This window comes from Camelus dromedarius, chromosome 13 (assembly GCF_036321535.1).
Source record: "Camelus dromedarius isolate mCamDro1 chromosome 13, mCamDro1.pat, whole genome shotgun sequence".
NCBI lineage: Eukaryota > Metazoa > Chordata > Mammalia > Artiodactyla > Camelidae > Camelus > Camelus dromedarius.
The window spans coordinates 1,924,360-1,946,539 of NC_087448.1; the positions used below are offsets into that span (position 1 = coordinate 1,924,360).

Sequence of the window (22,180 nt, forward strand, 5' to 3'; positions counted from 1 at the left end):
GGGTTCGGGCGTCTGTACCCAGGGACACCTGCGCTGTCCTGACGTCTCTGAGCTGTGTGTGACGTCCATCTGGCTCCCTTGTGGATGAGCTAGCTGAGGTCTTCTTTTTCCTAATTTATTATTTTTTTGAGGGGGGAGGTAATTGGGTTTAATCATTTATTTACTTTCAGAGGAGGTGCTGGGGATTGATCCCCGGGCCTCGTGCCTGCTAAGCATGTGCTCTGCCACTTGAGCTACACCGTCCCCACAAGCTAGCTGAGGTCTTTAACGTGCATTTATTTTTTATATCTGTTCGAGGGTCCGTTTTGTCCTTGAAAATTGCCTTTTAACATGAGTCAGGGTGGAAGTGCTTTAAAAATGCGTGATCAAATGTCTCATTCCCGTCCTTACAGAACTCAGAGGTGCTCTGACGCCTGGGATCAAACCGTTATCTTCTGCTGTTTCCTTCCCCAGGTACTCATGCCGCTGTCTGTCGGGATTACAGGCTGCTTACGTCCTGGGGGTCCTTGATCAGCTGTGTGGATGCCCTGGGCCCTGCTTCAAGGTGTGAGAACTGTGCCACTAGTCGTGGGGGGGATGAGGTGCAGGTGTGTGCATGCATGCAGGTATATACCTGCGTGTGTGTGTGCACGTAGATACGGGTATGTGCGTGTAGGCGTTCATGTACATGTATGTGTGTGCATGTAGGTGTACACGGGCACGTGTGTAATTGCACACATGTCTGTTTGTGTGTGCACGTGTGTATGCGCGTACATGTGCATGTGTGCATGTGTGCCATGTGTACATGTGCATATGTATGCATGTAGTTGTGTGTGTGCATATAGTTGCAATGTGCATGTGTATGCGTGTCAGTGCACATGTGTATGCATGCACGTCTAGCTGATGCTCTGCCCGGCACCTGAGGTGACATCTCAGCCCGGGCTGGCTCCCTGGCCACCCCCAAGGGAGCACTGGCTGCCCTGGTCAGAGGAATGGGGCTCAGCGGACCCAAGGGAACTGGTGAGGATGCAGCCCCAGGAGCCCGGGAGCAGAGAGAGTGGGTCTTCCTTTCTAACTGGCTGCTTGTCCTAAAAAGGAAAAGTCAGAGGGCATGGAGGCTGTTTTGACCCCTGTCTGAGTTTCTGTCATGACTGGAGCTCTTCGGTGAGGCCCCTGCTTCAGGGGCAGCTGGGAGCAGTGTGACCGCTTATCTGTGTGCTGTGTCTGGCTGGTTGTAAACAGTCCCTGGGCTGTGAGGACACTTTGTTCCCTTTTTTCAAAGCCTGTTGACCTATTGTTTACTTAGCCGGGCACCTTTTCTATAGCAAGTGCAAAAACACATTCCGCACCTAATTAACTTCCAGTCTAATTAACTCTGGTTGGTGACCGTATGGCCGCAGGTCCCGGCAGAGTGAAGTTTCCGACACCTGGCAGCGTCACCCTTCAGCTTCCTGGGTGATAACCCACAGCTGCCCTGTCCAGAGCTGTGCCCAGCACAGAGGCTCAGGGAGAAGGCAGGCAGGGTGACGGGCAGCCCCAGCACACGCAGGCCTGGGGTGCGGGGTTGGTTGGGTTAATACTGCACCTCGTCTTGGGTGGATGAGCGCGGCCCCTGGACGGCTCCAGGTTGAGTCACCCTGCTCCTCGGGTGGGGTGTGGGGAGGCAGCCCACTCCCCAGTCAGAATCTGCATTTCAACCGGATTGCTCGGTGATTCGTGGTTGCCCTGCAGGTGGATGAACCTGGATGCAGCCACGGGGAAGTGAGCTGGGAGCGGGGCAGGGGTCAGGCCAGCAGTAGGCGCTGTTTTTACATGCAGTTCTATTATCTGCCTGTCCATCTGTCTGTCATCTTTCTGCTTATCATCAGCCTATTATCCCCTCCTTCCTCCCTCCATCCCTCCCTCCTTTCCCTCTCTCCCTTCCTTTCCTTCCTCCCTCCCTCCCTTTCCTTCCTTCCTCCCTCCCTCCCTTCTTTCCTTCCCTTCCTTCGCCATACAGAGTTTGTGCGTGTGGTAGAAGACACATAGATTGACCGTTTTGTTCGTTGTAAGTGTGCAGCTCGGTGACACTGAGCATCCTCACATTGTTGTGCAACCACCACCACCATCAGCTCCAGAACTTTTTCATCTTTTAACTGATGTGCAGGCCCTTTTCAGCACAAACCCTGTCCCCCTCCCTCTAGCCCCCGGTAGCCACATTTTTGCTTTCTGTCTCTGTGAATTTGACTCTTCTAGGTAATTATGTTAAAATTTTACTTTTATGTACAGTGTAATGCTGTTGTATTTCAAACCGATAGACTACATTCGAACAAAATACTTTACTATGGTTGACGTCAAAGGGTTTCTGTACTGTTCAGTTCATAGCATTATATCCAGGTGCCCCTTCATCCCCTGAAGGCACTTCTGATTGAACAGCGCCTGTCTATGGATAATGTACTTTCTGGGGAATTTTATTAGAACATGCCCAGTCTGTTAAGTGCGAGGTAACTAGACATCATAAACGTCAGTAAAGTCCTTTATTTCCTTAGGATTTTTCAGGAAAGATTGTTCATACATTGTTTAATATTCTTCCCTTGAGATAGAATCACAGAGCTCCCCACTTATTCTTGGGGGGGTGCCCGAAACTGCGGACGGTGCCAAACCCTGCATGGACTGCAGCTTTTCTTCCACATAACTACCCTGTGATGACGTTTAATTTGTAAATTAGGCCCAGTAAGAGATGAACAACGATAACTAATAATAGACCATTATGACAATATCATGTAAAAAGTAGCACACAGTTCAAACCTGATGAATGGTTTATTTCTGAAGTTTTCCATTTGATATTTTTGGACCATGGTTGACCAAGGGTCATCTCAAACCCTGGAGGGTGAAGCCACAGATAAGGGAGGTGATTGTAACAGGAAAACATTTGTCCTCCTCTGTGTATTTCTCAGAGGAGAAGAAGACAACGACATTCTGTGTAGCAAAGCTGCTGGAAATAACTGGGCTATTTACCGAGTAGGGTACTGCAGATAAGAAGCTGTTCTAGGTAACTTCATATTCTGACAAACCCTTCATACAGAGTTTTCTTAATATGGCATTTGCAGTTCAGTCTTGTCTTTGAAGCAAGTTAAAACTTGCTTCAAAAAATCTGAAGTGATTTTAGTTCCCTACTTTCATAAGTAGAGAATTTAGCAAATAATTGAATTTCTCTTTGATAATCTCATTTCAGAAATTAATTCTCACAGGACAACAGAGTATCTGTCAAAGGTAAAGGGGATTGGATTAAATATTCTGGTATGTGAGAATTTTTGTTCTTTAAAGTTAAATCTGTTATGTAAGTGTGTTTTCTTTGGATTTGACTCTTTTTAAAAAAAATGCTGGAGTGTTCAGAACATCCCGTTGAGTTATTTGGTCTTGTTATCAAATTATTTTTAACAAATTCATGTCTGAAAAGAGTGAGGTAATCTGAGAATTAAGTTCCAGGTGTAACTATATGCCCTTAGTAATTATTCCAGAAAGCCTGTCAGTGAGTCCCAGTAAAGGATGAGGTGTTTGGGTGGTTTGCATGGCGTATATGATGTGTTCTTGGGTTTTTTCCAGCCCTCAAGTGACCAAACAGAAACAACACATATGCTGATTGGGGTAGATTTCATTGTACACGTATTGAAATGTGAAAATAAATAGACTTTTCTGAAATACCCTTCCTCTCTCCTACATGTGGCCCTTTCGTTAGTTGGAAATCACTTTGGGTTTGCGTTCCTTACTTACTAGAAGGGAAGGCGTCTAACTGGGTGGGTCGGGATGACCGTAGTTAAATAGTTGCAGGCGGGTTGGAAGTTAAGCCCCACAGAGCTGGTTTTCACTTCATTACTGACGCAAGCCCATGGGCTCTGTGTCGTGAAGGCCGGCTGTGTTTGCAGTGCCTTTTAGTGGTCATGGATGATGAAGAACAAAATTAAAGGACCTCTAAATGCAGGCCACTACGTTGTATGATTGGATTTTAAATATTAGTGTATCTTTTAAATGGCACATAGCCACCCCCTTTGCTGGTCTAACTCATTAACGCGTGTGGGGTTTTAGTCCTTCCTGCTGGCAGGAAGGATGCCCCGTTCATCCTGGGAGGTGGGATTTCTTCCTCTTAAACTCCTAGTCTTTCATCTCCAGGCAGTGGCCGTTGGCTCCAAGTCTGTCTCTGCTGGGAGTATCTGCGAGGCTCCCCGCAGGTGACATGGAGCCGTCGTGGGGCTGTCACTGAGCCGGTGCAGTGGGAACGGCCTGATCTCGGGGCCTGGGAGGCGGGTGATTCCAGCCCGGGTGGGTGAGGCCGAGACTTGAGCCTGTGTGGACGGAAAGCGCGTGGCGGCCTGCGCCGGCCCGTGCGCGCCGCTGCCGTGGGCGGCGGCTGCCCCTGCGGGAGCTGCTGCCACGTGAGGGCTCTGCTTTCGCTCTTGGTGCTGCCCCTGCCTCTCGGGGTCTGCTCGGTTTCCGACTCCGGAGGGACAGCAGAGACTCCCTCGTTATTCCCTCCAGACGCTGAAATACTGGCTTTCTCTTTCGAACCCAGGATTGTCCCCCTAACCCATCTTTTTCTTTTTTAACCACAGGTTTGTTTATTTTATTACCACTATCATTAAAATTTTTTTTTGTTTTTTTTGTTGGGGGGTAAATAGGTTTATTTTATTAATTTGTTTATTTTAACAAAGGTACTGGGGGTTGAACCCAGGACCTCGTGCATGCTAAGCACACACTCCTCCGCCGAGCTGTGCCCTCCCCCATTAGCACTGTCTTTTTTAACATTTGGCAAACACACAGAGATTAAGAGACTTTTAAAATCGCCATTCCTGGGATGTATGGACATTAGATAGTAATTCATACTTTTATGGAAGGTTACATACAGTTGATGGAATGCATCCTGCATTCCAAACGCGGCCTGTGGTAGGTACAGTTTTGTGAGGTTATGTATTTATTCATTCAACAAACTTGTGAGAGGGCCTGTTATGACCCTGCTCTGGGCCTCCTCTGGGCCAGGCTCTTGCAGAGATAGAAATGAACAAAACAAAAAAAATCCCTGCCTTTATCTTCCAAACATTGGTGGCCACTATTCACTATTACTATTACTTATTATAAATACACACAACATAAAATTTTCACATCAACTTGGGGCATTTTTTAAAAAATTGTGTAATCATGTGACTACACTGCTTAACTTCCTTGTGAAAAAGGATGGTCTCCTCTGGCCAGAAATACTAGGCATGATGGCTCCATGGGAGCTCAGATGACTGGGTCTGCATTTCCTCCCCCTCAGGAAGCACTGGCAGCCCCTAACCCTTCTTGGAGCAGGACTGGATCTGACAGTGCAGGGTCGCACTTGGGGCTGGGGACCTGGACCTTGGGCTTTGGCCCCTGGCCCTGGTGGCCGGCGTTTAGGTCCTGCCCCTGCCGTTTGCTCCTCCGTCAACGTTTCCATCTGGCCTGGTGGGTGGGGGCAGTGCGACCGCAGCCCCCGGGGTGGGGTGGGGTGGGGGGAGTAACTGGCTGTGTGTGTAACGGGCTTGGATGTAGTCTGTGCCCTAGAAGTGCTAGCCATTGGAAAAGCTACTCATGTGCAGTGCTCCCGCTTTAAAAGCCAGAATAGTTCTTAAACCTGGTGATGAGCTGTCTGCTTGACAGGTAACTCTGCTTTGAGGGGATGCTGCTGGTCACCTTGAAGTTTACCTGCCCGTTTATGACAGCTGCGGCAGGGAGGGGACAGCTCCGTGGTCGAGTGCATGCTTAGCGTGCACAGGTCCTGGGTTCCATCTCCAGAACCTCCATTAAAGAAAAAAAAAAAATAGAGCAACCATTTGTAGCTGCTGCCCCTCTTCAAGACGTGGCCAATCTGCTGCTTCTCTGGCTGGATAATTGGATGGTTTTTCTGACAGCGCTCTCAGGGGCTACCACATCCTCCTCCGGGTGTTTCTTCAGAAGGACAGGGGGCTGGACTTGGATGACTGTTTCTTCTGGTGCAGATCAGTTTAGAGGGTGAAGGTCATTCCTCTGGCAGCGCCAGGTTGAGTGAGTAACAGTGAAGCAATTCTAGACATTTCTGTCCCTGTGACTTAGCTTCGGGCTTTAGGACTGGTTTTTGGGAAGTGAGCAGATTTGCTGACTCTGGCCCCGCAGACGACACGTGACTCCTCCTCTTCCTCGAGGTTGGGTGCCTGAGTTCCCTGTTATCTGAACGTCCTTCTCAACTTCTCCTTCCTGGTGGTTCACAGAAGGTCATGAGTGGCTAGCTTTTCTCCTGCTTGCAGAGGGGAGGGGAAGTGGATGGGGGAGGACAGAAGCATCTCTTGGCAGCCCGGCCCCCTCACGTGGGCATCATTTTTGTTCCATTCATGACTTTCGGTGCGTGTGAATGGGGAAGCCACCGACCCGCAGCCCAGGTCATACGTTGGTGGAGGAAGACTTTCCTGGGCTGTCATAACCGGGTTTCACACGCTGGGGACTTCAAACATCAGAAATAGGTCATCTCAGGGCCCTGAGCCCGGAGGTCTGAAATCACGGTGCCCCCAGAGGTGCGCCCGCAGCTCCTGGCCGTTGCTGGTGTCCTGCCTTCACCTCATCAGCATCTGCGTGTGCCTCTGGGGCTCTCCTCTTGTTACCGGGACGCTGGTCACATTGGATTCGGTTCCAGCCTAATGCCCTCCTCTGAACTTGATTACGCCTGCAATAACCCTATTTCCAAATAAGGTTCCATTTACAGGCTCTGGGGATGAAGGCCCGGATGTCTCTTCTGGGGCCCCCGCAGTCCCCTGCAGATGGATAGGAGCCCTTAGAAACTCCCTTTTTCCTTTTTTTAGTGGAGGGACTGGGGACTAAACCCAGGACCTTGCGTGTGCCAAGCACGCGCTCTTCCACTGAGCAATACCCTCCCCCCAGAAGTTCCCTCTTTTATAGGACAAAAACAAGAATAAAAGAGAAAGGAAGAGAGAACTTTAAATGCAAGGGAAAAAATCCACCTGCAGTTCCTTTTCCCAGGCCCCACCCCCTACACTGCGCCCACCTCACGCCCGGGAGGCGTGTCCCTCCACGTCTGTCTGGGACGCGCGTCTCTCCCTTGCTGACTGTGCGGCTGTCAAGAGCCCGGCAGGAGAGGCCTTGGGCGTCTTGTGAGTCCACGCCCCGTCCTGAAGGCAGTGAGGGCGTCCCAGCGTGCCCCAGCACGCCCCAGGTGGCAGGAGGTGCTTCTGCTGATCTGCACTTGGGAAGAGGCTCCTGAGGGGCAGACAAGGGGCCCTTCGTGAAGAAGTGACAGTTCGGGTCAAAGTGATGCCTGCAGTTGCTGAGAAGTCCTTTCAGGCCACTTCCCCCTTTTCCACGGACCCAGTGGCCGGTCTGACTGAGAGGCACGGCCTCCCGCTGACCTGGCGCCGGGTGCTGGAGGTGGGGTCAGCCAGCGTGGCCCAGCTGTGAGGGGTGCCCACTGCGGGGAGCGGGCGGGGGGCGCTCTCTGTCTATGGAGGGCATCGGGCCTCCATGGGGCCATCTGGAGATGGAGGAGGAGGCGGGCTTCTGAGACAGTCCCACTCTCTAAAGAGCGTGGCTTTTACCAGTGGCCAAGGGACACTTTACAGAGAAACAAGTGAGTAGGTACGAGTGTGTTAGTGAGGTTTCTCCAGAGAGACGGAACCAATAGGATGTGGAGATATATATGGGGGGTTGGTTTAGATCGGGGTGGGAGGGAGGAATTGGCTCTGTGAGTGTGGGGCTGGCAGGTCTGAAATGTAGAGGGTGGGCTGGCACGCAGGAGACCCAGGGAAGAGCTGCTGTTGCATCGCAAATACAAAACCTGTAGGGCAGCAAGGTTTGAGGCTCAGGCACGGATTTTTATAGTTCAGGTTGTAGTCTTGGGGGCAGAACTCCTTTTTCTCCAGGAAGTAACAGTCTTTGCTCCTAATGCCTTCGACTGATTTGATGAGGCCCACCCACATGACGGAGGATGCTCTGCTCTACTTAAAGTCAGTTGACTGCCAATGTTAATCACATCTAACCAGTACCTTCCTGGCAACATCTAGACTCACGTCAGACCACACAACTGGGCACTGCAGCCTGGCCAGGTTGACAAATAATCTTAACCGTCACACACAGGCACCACAGTGGTGGCAGACTCACCCCCACGTATATTCAGGAACCTCTGTGTGGAGGGCGGATTCTCAGATGACAGATCCGCCCTCTGTTGCCTCTTCGGTTTGCACGCACAGGTGGAGGCAGCCAACCCCTTTCATCACCCTGGGAAGACAGCACGTGGGCCCTTCTTCTGGCACCTGTCCCTGTGCCTACAGACTGTGCGTTTTATGTCTTGCCTGTGGTCACAACTCGTCACACCATCCGAAATCCTTCAGCTAGTATTTATAATGCTGTTGGGTGGAACTCGGAAGCATTGGAAAAGGACTGTATTTCATGTTTTAAACCTCTCGGAAGGGAAGTGCGTCACAGGCTGAGCGTCTCAGGCTGCACTGCGGCCCGTCTGAGGTCGCCCTGGGGTTTCTGCGTGGTCCCCTCTCTGGTTCTGTGGGTCTGAGTTTTCCTTTCATCATGTTGCCGCTTCGGTGCCTCTGTGGGCGTTTCTAAAGTTCCCCTTTATTTCGGCGTCTGCACTTACATTTCCTGGGAGACCTCACTTTTCAGCTGGACCAAGGGTGCTGCTTCTCACATTTAAGAACTGCCTTCGTACCTCCCACTTCTGCTCATCAGTGGGAGACCTTCGCCCCTGCTGCTCGTCACGGTCCCCAGGGGAACCTTCACAGGGGAGGGATAGCCACGTCCCTGCCTTGTCAGACCCTGGCTCCTGGGCTCCAGGGCATGGGGCCCGAGCATCAGTATTTTTTAAACCCCCTGCCCCGCGACGATGTTTAAAATGTGCAGCCAGTGTTGTAACATGGTTTCTGGTGGCTGTACCACCCCTTGAGTTATTTTAAACTATGTAAGCAAATGGGACGCGATGCTCAGGGTGAAATGCTGGTCACCATCTGGGGGCATCAGAGGGAACACACTCGGGCACCTGAGCTTCATTGTCCAGAGGCTGTTCAGGGCGGTTGTGACCTCTGACCTCAGTCCTCCTGCCCTGCCCTGGGCCGATTTCAGCTCCGCTGACCCAGCGGGTGGCAGCCACAAGACAGAGCGCCCCCGGAACTGGGAGGTCATCCTCTGAAAGCCAGACTCGTGGAAATAGGGAAGTTGTAGGAGTTGGCCCACTGCAGAGGTGACCGCGGGTCCCAGGAGGTGGCAGACACACTGATGAAGGGCCTGGGCCGTCTTGGGGCGGTGGAGCCAGTCTGCAGGTTGGGAGAAATCTGATTCACGATGAATTTAACCAGCATTCACAGAGTGCTTCACGTGTGCCAGGAACGGTTCCAGACAGTCGAACAAATTAATTCTGTTGTCAGAACCCGCTTATGTGGGTACTGTCCCCATTCTGGCGATGGGGTGGGGAACGGAGGTGCAGGGAGGTGAGGACGTGCCCCGGGGCACGCGGTAGGCTTTGAACGTGGATTGTCCATCTGGGATTCAGGCTTTTTCTGGGTGGTTAGACAGTAGACGTCCTGGTCCCTGGGGCCATGTCCTGGCTCTGAGCTCTTCCTTCCTGCCTCTGTGGGCCACTCCTTGTGCTTTCTGTGCCTTGGTTTCTCACTCTGTATAATATGGAAAGAGGAAGGTCTGGTTCCTGTGATAGCTGAGGAGACTGCATGAATTTGCTGAACCCCGAGGGCTTGTTAGCTGTTCCTACTGACCCAGCTTTCTTTGGGTCACGAGTCCAATTTGTCCTGTACTTGATCCTGGGAAGGGGTGATGGAGACCAGTATGTCCTCCTCTGTTGTAAATCAACCCTGTGGCATCCTGGGTCCCCACTCTGCACATGAGCACGGAGCCCGCTCTCCAGGGGAGCGGCTGTGTGCTTCCAGATCTGTGCCTCTGAACACCTGACCTTGGGCTCCAGCAGACCTGTTAGGACCTGCTTCCCCAGGGTCCCCGTCTGCCACGGCCAGCTGGCCTCCCTCTCTCGCTGTTCCGGACTCACCCAGCCAGCTGTGCTGTCGTTGGTCTGTGTGTCCGGTCAGAGGCCTGCGGCATTGTTGCAGACTCCATGTTCCTCCTTAGCCACCGGGGACAACCACGTCCACCTCTGAACGGAGGCGGGGACACAGACTGAGCATCACTTCCTGTTTGTCTGTTAATTTGACTGTGTTGTGATGAGAACACTCACAGGAGAGCTACCCGCTTGCACGTTGAGGGCGTGTGACTTCACTGCTGGCTTCAGCTTCAGTGTGGCACAGCTGACCTCTACAAGTTACTCATCACACTGGCTGACACTGTGTGCCCCCGGGTAAGTGGCTCCCCATTTCCCCTCCCCCGGGCCTGGCCATTACCTTTCTGCTCTTCGATTCTGTGAACCTGACTATTTGAGGTGCTTCATGTAAGTGGAGTCGTGCAGTATGTATCCTGTGACTGGCTGGGTAGCACCTCCAAGTTCACTGAAGCTTTATTCACTGTAGCCCCAAATGGAAGCAATGTGAATATCCTCTGACAGATGACTGGATAAAGAAAGTGTGGTGTGTGCACACAATGGAATAACTATTCAGCCTTAAAAAAGAGGGAAGTTCTGCAAGATGCAGCAAGGTGGATGAACCTCAGCGGAACAGTCTTGTTTTGTTTCACAGCCAGCCCAGAACTCCCAGGCAGTCATGTGGCCGCCCACCAGCAGCCCTGGGACCGCCCACGGCCCCTCTCCTCCGGCTCCTGCCTCCCACTCCACGCAGGCCCTGTGGCTGGGGCCACGCCGAGCCTGACCCTCAGCTGCATTTGTTTAACTTGAAACAACGGGTGATTTTTCTATTTGCCCCCTCAGGGCTGGTGCAGGGTCAGCCTGGTGCCGTGGCATCTCCAGAATCGGACCACGAAGTGAAGGCAACTGCTAGAATTCCTAGGGCTTCAGCTTCGCAGTTGGTGCTTAGGGACCCGGGTGGGGAAGGAAGGTGAGAGAGGGGGAGAGAAGGACCGGAACCAGGTGCGAGGGAAGGGAACTTGTGAGTGTCCCGGTTCAAGCCCATCCTGCAGACCAGGAAGGCATCGCTCTGAGGGGTCCAGGAGCTGGCATTTACAGAGGACTAGCCCCAGCAGCCTGGCTTCTAGCCCAGCACACACCCACCAACTGCCGGAAAACTGACTGGACAGCCTTGGAGTCAAATACGCCCAGAGTCAACTGCCGAAGGCCAGGTCCCCCCAACTGTCCACTTCATCTTCTCCACCTCTGTGATGCTGCAATTACCAGGCTCCCACTTAGACGCAATTAGGATTAATTTCAGAACCTCTGTTCCCTGTCAGACTAGCCCATCTTATTACGGGTGCTCCGCTCATTTGAAAGCAGCCTAAAAGCTCTAGATTACATCTAAAGCAATACTGAAGAATCTCAAGCATGAAAACTGTGTAATTGTGAACTCCGCCACCGGGGCCAGTGCGTCCAGTTTGCTGGTCGGGGCCGGGGTCTGGGTCTGGCCGGCAGCCCGCGAGGCCCTCTGCAGGCTGGTGCTGCTGGTCCTTTAGTCCTGCTGCCTCTGGTTATTGTGCCCTTTCTCCTTGGGTGTTGTTACTCACTGTTTTAGTGTCTTCAAGGTGAACCAGGCATTGTTATTGGGCAAGGAAAGTGGTTGGAGGCCTCGGCATTAGGAGCTGCGTTCCTGTCCTCAGTGAACTTTGCAACAGACGTGGAGGCAGCTCTCCTGGGCTTCCTGGAATGCCACTCCTGGGCCCTCTTGTGAAAGCTGGTGGGTGGGAGCTGACAGCACTTTTGGCTGATGGGAAAGCCTCTCACTGATGCGGTCTGTCTGTGTGCGAAAGGCCAGTCCCAGCTCAGTGGTCATGATGGGAAAGCGTTTCTTTCTTCTTTCTCTTTTTGACTAAAGCTCCCCGCTGCCAGTCTTGGAAGACGCCTTGATCACCCTCCCCCACGGGAAGGGACGGGAGAGGGCTGTTGAGTTTCTGCCTGTTGGCACACAGTATAATTTGACATGAAACTTTAATTATTACTCATAGCGCTGACCTGCTGCTGGTGTGGGGAGGGCGGGAATGCGGGCTCCCAGGCGCTGAAGCCCAGAGCGCCCGCAGCTGGCTGGCCGCCCTCTCCGCCGGGCCAGGAGCCACACGGCTGGCAACTTGCTTTCTGGGAGGGTGCTCTTACCTTCAGGATGAGTGCGGGACAGGACGCAAACCTCCAGCTCCTGCCCCACCTGGCTGGGACCTCACCCCCTCCCGCTCGCCTCCCCATCAGACCATTTGGGAATTTTGGGGCTTTGTTGGAGACACAGGTCCCTGGCTTGGGGCACCGGGGCGAGGGGCAGACAACAGCTGTCAGGTGCAGCCCATGCGGCCCTTTTCCTGGACCTGGTGTCCTCTGCAGGCTGCTGTCTCCAGGGCTGGCCTCGGGGCCAGCAGCCTGCCCCCAGGTGAGGCGGGGTTACCGGCCTGTGTTGGAACATGGCTGTTTCAGAATGGCTGGGGTTGAACTGATTGGTGTTTCTTGGCCATTTAGCTGAAAACAGCGGTTTATTGGCAGAGGTCACTCTGTTTATATAAATAGATGTGTGCGGTGTCGTGCCTTCAGTCTGCGCTGCGACCACCCCTGGACCAAGGGTTCTTCACTTCTGTTGTGCCGAGGGTCCTCTTGTGTCCCAGTGGCACAAGCCCACGACCCTCTCTGAACACTGCACTGAAATGCATGCAATGAAATACCGATTTGACCAGGAAACTGGGTTTCCTTTCCTGGCAGGTCGAAGAGCTGCCATGCCTTGGAGCTGGTGGTGAGCACGACCGACCGCAGTGTGGGTGGAAAGCCTCTGTCATTTCTGCTGCCGACAAAGAGCAGGACCCGCTCCCTACAGTCGTTTCTGGTCTGTAGCTGATGTGTGTAATGCAAGGAAATGCTAACGTTCAGTTAGAGGAGGGTGAGAACAGAGATTACACCTTTCCCCATTCAAGGTCATAGACCTCCTGGGCTCTGCTCCCACTTCTGGGGCTGGAACTAGAAACCACAGGCAGATGCACAGACGTTCATTGGGGGCAAACCTTGTGACAGCCTGGCTGGGAGCTGCTGGTGGGGTGGGCTGGGCTGGGAGTTCGGTGCTCTGCCTCAGGGACGGGGAGCCCTGGGCGGGGTCAGGTGCAGGCTGTTAGAGATGAAGTGCTGGTGACACCTGGGGAGCATGCAGTTGAAGGGTTGCGTTGTGCAGGCATGTAGAAACTGGGGAACTCTCAGTCCCCTGTCATCACTGACGTGAGGGACGTTTGCATCGGCGGCCGGGACAAGGCAGGCGATCCTGTCCTCCCCGGTGCTTCTCCGTGCCCACCTCCCCCACTGGCGCACGGAGACTCAGTGCTGGGCCATCCTCTGCGGGCTGCCGGTTCCCCACCTGCCCAGATCGGGTGCCTGCTGTGTCCTGTGCTGTCTTGTGTTGAAGCTGAACTTTGATCTGAGAAGTTCGCGGTCCCCCTGAGAGCTGCTGGCAGCAGGGGCGGATGGGCAGGGTCGGGCAGTGCTGGGGCAGCTGCACCCCATGCAGCCCAGGAAGGAATGAAGGCAGACCCCAGGCCAGTGCTGCAGGAGTTTAGATCCCAGTTAGGGGGAGGTGTGTCAAGGATGTTCTGAAAGGATGGTTCGCCCTGCGAGGACCGATGAGTGTGGGCACGCACTCTTCGGGCGTGTCTGTCCAGGGGCCTCTCCTGGGCTCCTCCGTGGGGGCGGGAGGGGTTCGCCCACAGAGGTCCGCCTGTTACGGCTCGCTGCACGACGGGCCGGGAAGTCAGGAGACGAGGTGCTGGGACAAGGAAGAGCGAAGTTACTCAGGAAGCCAGCAGACCTAGTAGATGGCAGACTGGCGCCCCCAGAACCGTCCGCGAGTCAGAGTTCGGCCTCCTTTTGCTCTAAAAGGCGAGCGGGCGCAGTTGGTTGGCGCAAACTTCTTGGTGTCAGAATCCTTCATTCTTGCAGCTGACCTCGCAGGTCAGGTCATAGTGTTCCTGCAAACCTCCAGCAAGACAAATGTTATTCTCAGTTCTGCGACTTTTTATCTCCGTGTGAGTGGAAAAGTGTTCTGCCCTTAAAGGCCAGAGCCTCGAGAGTGGGCCGTCCTGTCTATGCAGGCTCTCGGCTATGTTCCTCTGCGAAAGGTGCAGAGCCACAGGACTGAGCAAGGGGACAGAGCCCAGGGCCAGAGCCGGAGGGTCAGATCTGCCGTGGACTCAGGCTCGTTCTTCCCTGTTGGGCGCCCAGGTCCAGGGTGGCTTTCCTGCCCCCACGGAGGGAGTGAAGTCTGCCAGCAGCGACATGGGGCTGATTAATCCCTGGGCCTGGGAAGGCGTTGGGAAGGGGCCCCAGTTTACTTTTATGAACTGCCCTTCGTGGGGTCAACGAACTGTCTTCCCTTCATGAACAAGGAAGAAGGGAAGCCAAGGGGGCCACTCGGGAAAACTCGTGCACAAACGCAGTCACGCTTGGCCTCCAGAGACCCCGGTGCGAGGGGCACTGGCCTTGTCCCTCACTGTGAGCTGGGCCTTTCACGTACAGGGCTTCTGCTGACTCGATGTGAAGGAATAAAGGCATTCAAGTGTGATGAAATTTCAGTTCTTTGGGGGCTTAACGCACCAAAGTTTTCCCTCCCTCTTCCCCTCAGTCCGTACTTCATAGTCAAGGTGGGAGCTGAGATGCAGAGCAGGGTATAAATTAAGCCTCTGACACGAATACGGCTCCTACTGCCTTGCAAATCAGACCAAATTGTTACAGGACAAACCAGGAAACCTTATGTAAGAGGAAAAAGTGTTTTATTTTTTTAAACAAATGGAAGTGGTGATTTGTGGCTTCACTTTCTCAACACATTAGGTGGCACTGAGCCTGCGGGGGCGAGTAAGCCCACGGGCCTGGTCCTGCCGTCCTCCTGGAGGAGAGGAGAGGAGAGGAGGGTCTGAGGGGCTCAGGGCTTCCCCTCCTGCTGTCACCTCTGTGCTCGGGGCAGGCGGGGCCCAGGCTTCGGGGGCAGGGCCAGCCCTCCATCCTGGGAGGTCGTGTGTCTCCTCTGTAGTGTTCTGTGCACAGCGGCGCCCAGCTTGGCCTGAGAGTGGAGCTGCCCTGTTTTCCATGGTTCTCTCTAAAAGAGAGTGTTTCCTTAGTGTGTGTTCTCTGTTCCAAAGGACTCACTTCTGAGCTCCTCCCAGTGCTTGGGCACCTCTGGGCCCTTGGTGCCTCCAGGAGGCGTGCGGGTGAAGACACACTTGCCTGGTGCCCCGTCAGCGCGACCGCTGTGCTGGGAGGGAGGTGGCACACACCGTGTGGTCCTTGATGGGACTATTTCATTTAGGGTTTCTTTCTTTTTTAAAATTTTTATTTATTTCTTATTGTATTATTTAATTATTTTATTTGGGTGGTGGGGGAGGTAATTAGGCTTATTTATTTTTGGAGGCGGTCCTGGAGTTGAACCCAGGACCTCGTGCATACCAGGCATGTGCTCTACCACTTGAGCTGTACCCCCCACTCTAGGGTTTCTGTTTTTAATCGAGGTACAGTTGATGTACAATGTTGTGTTAGTTTCTGGTGCGCAGCATAGTGCTTCAGGTGTCATACACACACACACACACACACACACACGTTCCTGGAAGTATTTCATTTAAACATCCTTTTTGTAAGATGCAGAAGCAGGAACAAGCCACACCGCCACTCGTCAGGAGGACAGCAGGGCGGGGTGTCTTCTTGGTCTTGGGGGGAACTTCGGTGGGTGGATGCGCTTGTGCGGGGACTGCTTGCTATGGGGACAGGCTGTCGCCCCCTCTTTCTGCCCAGCGGTGTTTCTATCCAGTCTAGCTCTGGCCACACCTGCGTTCGAGGTCACAGCTCCATGGTCCGTCCTGGGGGCCCGGCGCGGCATGGTCGGGCGCTCAGACGGGAGAGGTAACCTTATCTCTCTCCCCTCTCCCCCAGGGCGGGAGCAGTTCCACGGCCTGGGCTCCATGTACTGCCGGGGGGCGGCCGCCGTCATCCTCACCTACGACGTGAACCACACCCAGAGCCTGCTGGAGCTGGAGGACAGGTTCCTGGGCCTGACGGACACGGCCAGGGCCGACTGCCTCTTCGCCATTGTGGGGAACAAGGTGGACCTGAGCGAGGACGGGCCCGGGGAGAGCCGGCAGGAGGGAGGGGGCGGCCCAGGGCCGGCCGGCAGTGGCTGCGCAGCCCCCAGGCTGCCCAGGCAGGTGCAGCCGGAGGACGCAGTGGCCCTTTACAAGAAGATCATCAAGTACAAGATGCTGGACGAGAAGGACGTGCCAGCTGCGGAGCAGATGTGCTTTGAGACCAGCGCGAAGACCGGGCACAACGTGGACCTACTCTTTGAAACCTTGTTTGACATGGTGGTGCCCATGATCCTGCGGCAGAGAGCCCAGGGGCCGCCGCAGACTGTGGACATCGCCAGCTACAGGCCGCCTGCACGGACCAAATCCGGGTGCTGTGCCTGACTCACTGGGCCCCAGCCCCCTGGGGTGCACGGACAGAGGGGTCCGGGCGAGCCGTGGTCAGAGGGGCAGATTGGGGTCTGCACTGCAGGACTGCCCATGTGAGGGGGCGACCCCGGAGGAAATGACAGCCAGGTACTTAGAGAAGGTCAGTGTCACTCGTCCCCCGCGTGCATCGCTGCTGTGGGAGGTGGGGAGCAGATGGGTCGCCCATGGAAGCCACCAGAGACCGCCGTCCCTTGGCTGCCCTGTCCTCACAACCTGACCTCCGACAGGTCTCCGCCTGTCTCGGCACCTGAGTGACTTTCAAACGTTTCTCCTCACTGTGATTTCCCTTGGTCCTGCCGTTCAGTGCTTGTATCTTGATGCATTATAATGATTCTCGAGAAATGCTAATTTATACAGAATCAGGAATCACTGCTTTTATATCAGTTGCAGCACTGGGAGCCATGTGTATGATTAAAAAGGATTTGAGAAGAACCTGGGTCTAGACTTTATTTGTGCCCCCGTGGGATCCCTGCTGGGGTGTGAGCCTGAGGGACTTCTAGCTTTAAAAGTTGCATTGAATCCTTACAAATTCCAGGTGTTGGGTCGGCCTGTCCGCTGGGCTGTCTTGATGACACGTGTTCCAATAGTGGAAGCAAAACGGGCAGCTCCGAGTCCCTGCCCTGTGTGGTCGCCAGGGCAGCTGCTGAATCTGAACCGTCCTTTCCGGGGGTGCTGGGTGGGCGGCTTTGCTCTTGGGAGGAGCCGAAACGGGGCAGCTGTGAGAACAATGGCCCAGGCTTGGGCCTCGCTGCTGGGAAGGGGGCGTCTCCGCCAGCTCAGGGGCCAGCATGGCTCCGTCCTGGGGCTGCAAGTCCACTCGAGCTGCTGGGAGGGCTCCCTCCTGGCTTGTGGGCGGTGCCTCCTCCACGTGTCTGCACGTGGTATGGGGGAGGGGAGCTCTTATGAGGACACTAATCCCATCGTGGGGGTCCCACCCTCATGGCTTCATCCAGCCCTAATCACCTCCCGATGGCCCCATCTCTAAACCCAACCTATTTGTGGGTGAGGACTTCAACATTAGGATTTTGGGGAGACAAAAGCACTCAGCCCGTGACAGGACGCAGTGAGGCAGGAGGCTGGTGAGTGAACAGTGTTTCACGAGCAGTTGTTTTTTGGAGGGAGGTGTTCAGGAGTTTCCTGGAGCCCGCGGTCTCTGCGCGCCCTCCAGACCCCTCTGTTCCCGTGCAGCCGGTGCACGTCTCCAGGTGAGGGATGAGCCCCATCTCCGTGGTGAAGCCCCCCACGGCCCCGGGGGACCAGGAGCCTCCGTGGAGAGGCCCCGTGACGGAAGCAGGTCTTCTGGAATTGCAGTAAATCCTCAGTGAAGGATCTTGCTTTGGCTGGGAGTTCTAAGTGCTTTTTTAATGCCATTTTACAAGCCCGTGGTGCAAGAGGTGAAACCTGGACGTGTGAATTGGCGGTGAGCGATGCACACCGAGGCCTCAGAGCTGGAGACCCCGTGACCGTGACCCGCGCGCGGCCCTCCGTTTGCTGAGACGCTAAACGTAAAGGGAGCGAGAGCCGCAGCCCTCCCGCCCGAAAGGGGCGCTGCTTCGCGCTTCAGTTTGCCGTTTGATGGGCGGGCGTCGTACTTACTTTTCCATAACGTGTGTGTTTGCTCGGGAGACGCCTGCGAGGTCTGGGAGCTGGCTTCTGAAGGCCGTGGCTGGAGTATGAAATCATTCCTGCGTCCGAGCTTGAAGGCAGGGCTGACCGAACCCCACGCCCCTTCCTCCCCATCAGTCTTTGACTCTCTTGCCGGGCCGCTCCCAGCGCCCGCAGGCCGTGCCCCTGAGTGGCCGAGGGCCCCGGGGCACGGCTGGTGTTGGGGGGGGGGGGCGCCATCCCCATCAGCAGTCCATGAGCTCGGCCCCCGCACCGCTGCCCTGAGAGCAGGTTCACTCTGGGCTCTGACCCGATGGCACCTCAGCACCCGCCTCTGCCCGGTGTCTGAGCCTGCTGGGGCGCTCCCGGCTGGGACTTCTCGTGGGCCCAGTTCCCAACCAGGGACCAGGTCTGCTCTGGGGAGGCCTCAGAGCGTGAGCCAGTGGCTGGAGAAGGAGAGGGTCTCTCTGCTGGACGTGGCTTTGAGCTGGACCTCGGACATTCCTTCTTTCTCTTTGTACAAATGTGGCTGCTCCGGGGCTGGGAGGCCACGGACAGCCCCGGGTTCACCCGCTGGGCCTGGTCGTCGACTTCGGCCTGAGTGTCCTCAGGCAGAGGCAAACCTCCTCAACAGCAGCGCCTGGTCGGGCATTTCCTGGTGCCCTCGAGGCGTCCTGCATGGGAAGTTTTGGGGGTGGGTATGTTGTAATCTGGGTTCTGGAAGCCATGGTTCCCCCCTTTCACAGGCCACTAGGCTGGTGTCTTAAAAGAACTATGTTGCGTCTGGAAATGGCTGCGGTTTTACGGCTACTTTATTCCATCGAGTGAGCCACGGCCTCCGAGTCTGCCTACGCCCCAGGGGCCCTTTGCTCCTGAACTTGGCCGTGGAGTCAGTCATGCACTAGACAAGGGCCCCAGGAGTCAGTGTGCAGGCACGAGGGGATCAGGGGCCCCCCGGGGATGCCTCAATCCCCCCCATCTAATTACTGTGAGCCGCTCCCAGATCCTGGACTTCGAGGTGGCGGCGGGATTATGTGTGTAAAGGGCCTCATGCTGCTGGCCCACGCGACTCCGTCCACTGCAGCTCTCTGGGGAGTCAGCTCGTGCTTGGAGGGAGCGGAGCGGCTGGGACAGGATGCTGGCTGATCACCTGGTTGCGTACCTTCATCTGTGTTGACTCACCCCTTTGGTGGAGCCTCCTTAGTTGTAAAATGGAGCAATGCTGCTCAGAGAGGTGGCAGGCGGGGGAGGCCCCGGGGAATCCCTGAGACAGCGCCTGCTACGGGGAGGGCGTTGACTGTCCTCAGGGTGTCACCGTCAGATAGCTCGATGGGGGGAAACGGCCAGAAAGCCACGCTTCACGTTCTTTTCAGTAATGTCAAAAACAGAGTTGGTTTCACCTTAGAACAGACCTCCTTTGTGAAGCTTTGATTTTAGGCCTTTTTTTTAGGGGATGTGATTGATGTTAGACTGGGAAGTACAGGAACTGGAAAAGGTGCTTTCTTTTCCCAGGGTTGTGTGTGTGTGACTGCATGCACATGTGACATGTGTGCATGTGTGATGTGTGTGCAAGTGTGACATGTGCACACGTGACTGCATTCATGTGACTTGTATGTGCAATGTGCACACGTGTAATGTGTGTGACGTGTGTGTGTACATGGCTGCACCAGCACACGTGCCTTTAGTGGATATCCAACAGCAGTTGGAGCTGAGGCTGGGCACAGGTGGGGCCCAAAAGCCTCCCCCCGGGACTCGGCAGCCTCAGCCGTGGTGGCCAGGCCACCCAGGAGTCACTGGACGCCTGTGAGGGCCATCCTTCCTTGACGTGGTGCTGGAGGGTGGTCCTTCTCCAGGGACTCAGGTCGCGGCTCTGCTGGTGCAAGTCCTCTTGCTGTGGAAGGGCGGTGACGTGGCTGGGCACCCGGCTGGTTTTGAGTCCGGTGGGATGAGAGCAGGTGAGTGGCCCCAGCTCATCGTCACCCTTTCCATCCGTGTTCAGAGTTTATTTTCAGAAGAGCGCTGCCTTGTCACCTGTAGGGTGTACTTTGGGTGGCTCCCTCCACTGGGCAGCCTTAAATCCCCCAGCGGTAAGGGTTCCCAATGTCTTCCCCTGAGGCCGGGACACAACACCAAACTCACACAATGCCGTGCCCGACGGCTCTCTTGAGGCCCCTCCACATGTAGGGGTGGACTGAATTCTCATGACACCGCGTGGGGAGCAAGGTCTTTGTTTCAGCCCCCAGGAGCCCGGCCAGCGGAGACCTGCCCCAGCAATCTCCAGACTCGCCCATCTCAGGCCGCCTGAAGGCTGGGGCAGCTCCCCGGGACTTGTCAAATCTTTCTTGGTGTCCCTCCGACTGGCCAGGATGCTTCCGGAGACATCTCCTCTGGTTTAACGTGAACCCTGGCATCGTCTGTGCGAGGGGTGCAGAAAGCCACCTTACGAAGTCGCTGGGAGGCAGTGATTCTAACCTCAGGGACCCCGTTCCCTGGAAGGTGAGGGACAGCATTCACCGTTCAAGTCCACTTAGCTTTCGGGATGCTGGTTACTCTTGGTCCAGAGAAACTAGACCAGAAAAATCTCATCCAACATGCAAGGACTTGTGAAGGGCAGAGTTTGGATTTTCAAGGCTCAGAAGGTTTGCTGTTTGATTCCAGACTGGAAATCTTCACTTCCTAGAGCTGCTTGGGACCATGGGCTCTGCAGCACAGACAGATGTTGGGGTTATGGATTCTTTGTATTTGTTTGATATTTTACAGTCTACATTTTGGAATCCAATTGTGTACTGGGACCTTGATTTTGGACTTCCGAGTATTTGAGGTGTAAGCTCCGGTACCTTTCAGTGCTTCACACTGGGCCCCTACCTCTGGCCTGTGAACCACACAGCGGTGTCCAAGCTAAACCACGTGAAATCAGGCGTGTGGAATGTTTGAAAATTGTAAAGCACAATAGAATTGAAAAAAATCATTCAGTTAAAAAAAAAAGCTAAACAAAGTCGAGCAGGAATCTTCAGGACTGTGGTAAACGTCATGACGACCCCTGTGATTGTGGGGCTTGGGGCTGAGACGGAACAGCTGCCCTGCGAGCTTCCTGTGCTGGGCAGCTTCACGCCCTGGCCTCAGCCTGCTGGCCCACCTTTTGCTGTAGCTGTTGCTATGGAAACCAGCTGGTACAGGTGTAGCCAACAGTATGTCACATCAGCTTCACCTGGTTCTCTGCTAACCTCCACCTGGGATGCTAGAAGCCTGCTCAGCCCTGGCATCCCGGGACGTTCCAGGCAGCCTGACCACTGAGGGCAGGAGGCTGAAGTCGTGCCCTTCCCACGCCTCGGGGGGACCACCTGTGGCCTTTCTCCCGCAGGATTGAGCCCTGAATCCTCCATGGCAGTACCCCCTTAGTGAGGTGCCCTCTTCCCCGAGTCACGCTGCAGGTCCCAGTCCACTGCCTGGAGTCACGTCCTCACGTAACCCGTGCGGAGTCCTGGCTGGGGCAGCCACGGGGGGTGCAGGCCTGTAGGTGCGGATCTATTTCAAACAACATCATCAGGTAGAATACTTTGTTAACTGTAGAAACTGTTCTTAGGAGAAGTTTAATATGAAATTGAACTTTAAAGGGTAAAAATTAATTATGTGAGTTGGGTTCCCAGAGGTCTGCTGGGTTTCAGAGAAACCAAAGCTGGAAACGTGTCTTGGAGACTCTTAGGAACACCGAGGTTTGACTCGGGATGCTATGTTGGGGCTGGTTGATGACTTTGGAGTTGCGTTTGTGAGGTGCCCTCCCCACAATTCCCCTGAGTGATGGCTGGCGTGCTTTCTGTAAACACTAGCACATTGTGAACACAAACGCAAACTCAGGTGCCTGAGAAATGAGTGACAGTACCACAGGCTGGGTTCCGTCCGCTGAAAATGAACCAACAGCCGCGTGGCTCTGAGCTGGGCACGGGGCTCGCTTTGGGGCCCGGATGCCGTGTTTTGGGTTCCCAGCAAATTCTGTGCTCTGTAGACTCGAGAAAATGAGGCAGGCAACAAC

At 54.8% G+C, this 22,180-nt stretch overlaps 1 protein-coding gene across 1 annotated transcript in view; it reads left to right on the forward strand.

The window, feature by feature from the left end:
• The window catches only part of RAB20 (RAB20, member RAS oncogene family), a 31,662-nt gene extending 14,685 nt beyond the window's left edge, over positions 1-16,977 (forward strand). Inside the window, exon 2 of the mRNA XM_010986028.3 lies at positions 15,968-16,977. Within this exon, the coding sequence (XP_010984330.3) occupies positions 15,968-16,500 (533 nt within the window). The 3' untranslated portion in view covers positions 16,501-16,977. The remainder of the gene's footprint in view (positions 1-15,967) is intronic.
• Positions 16,978-22,180: the final 5,203 nt, after the last annotated feature.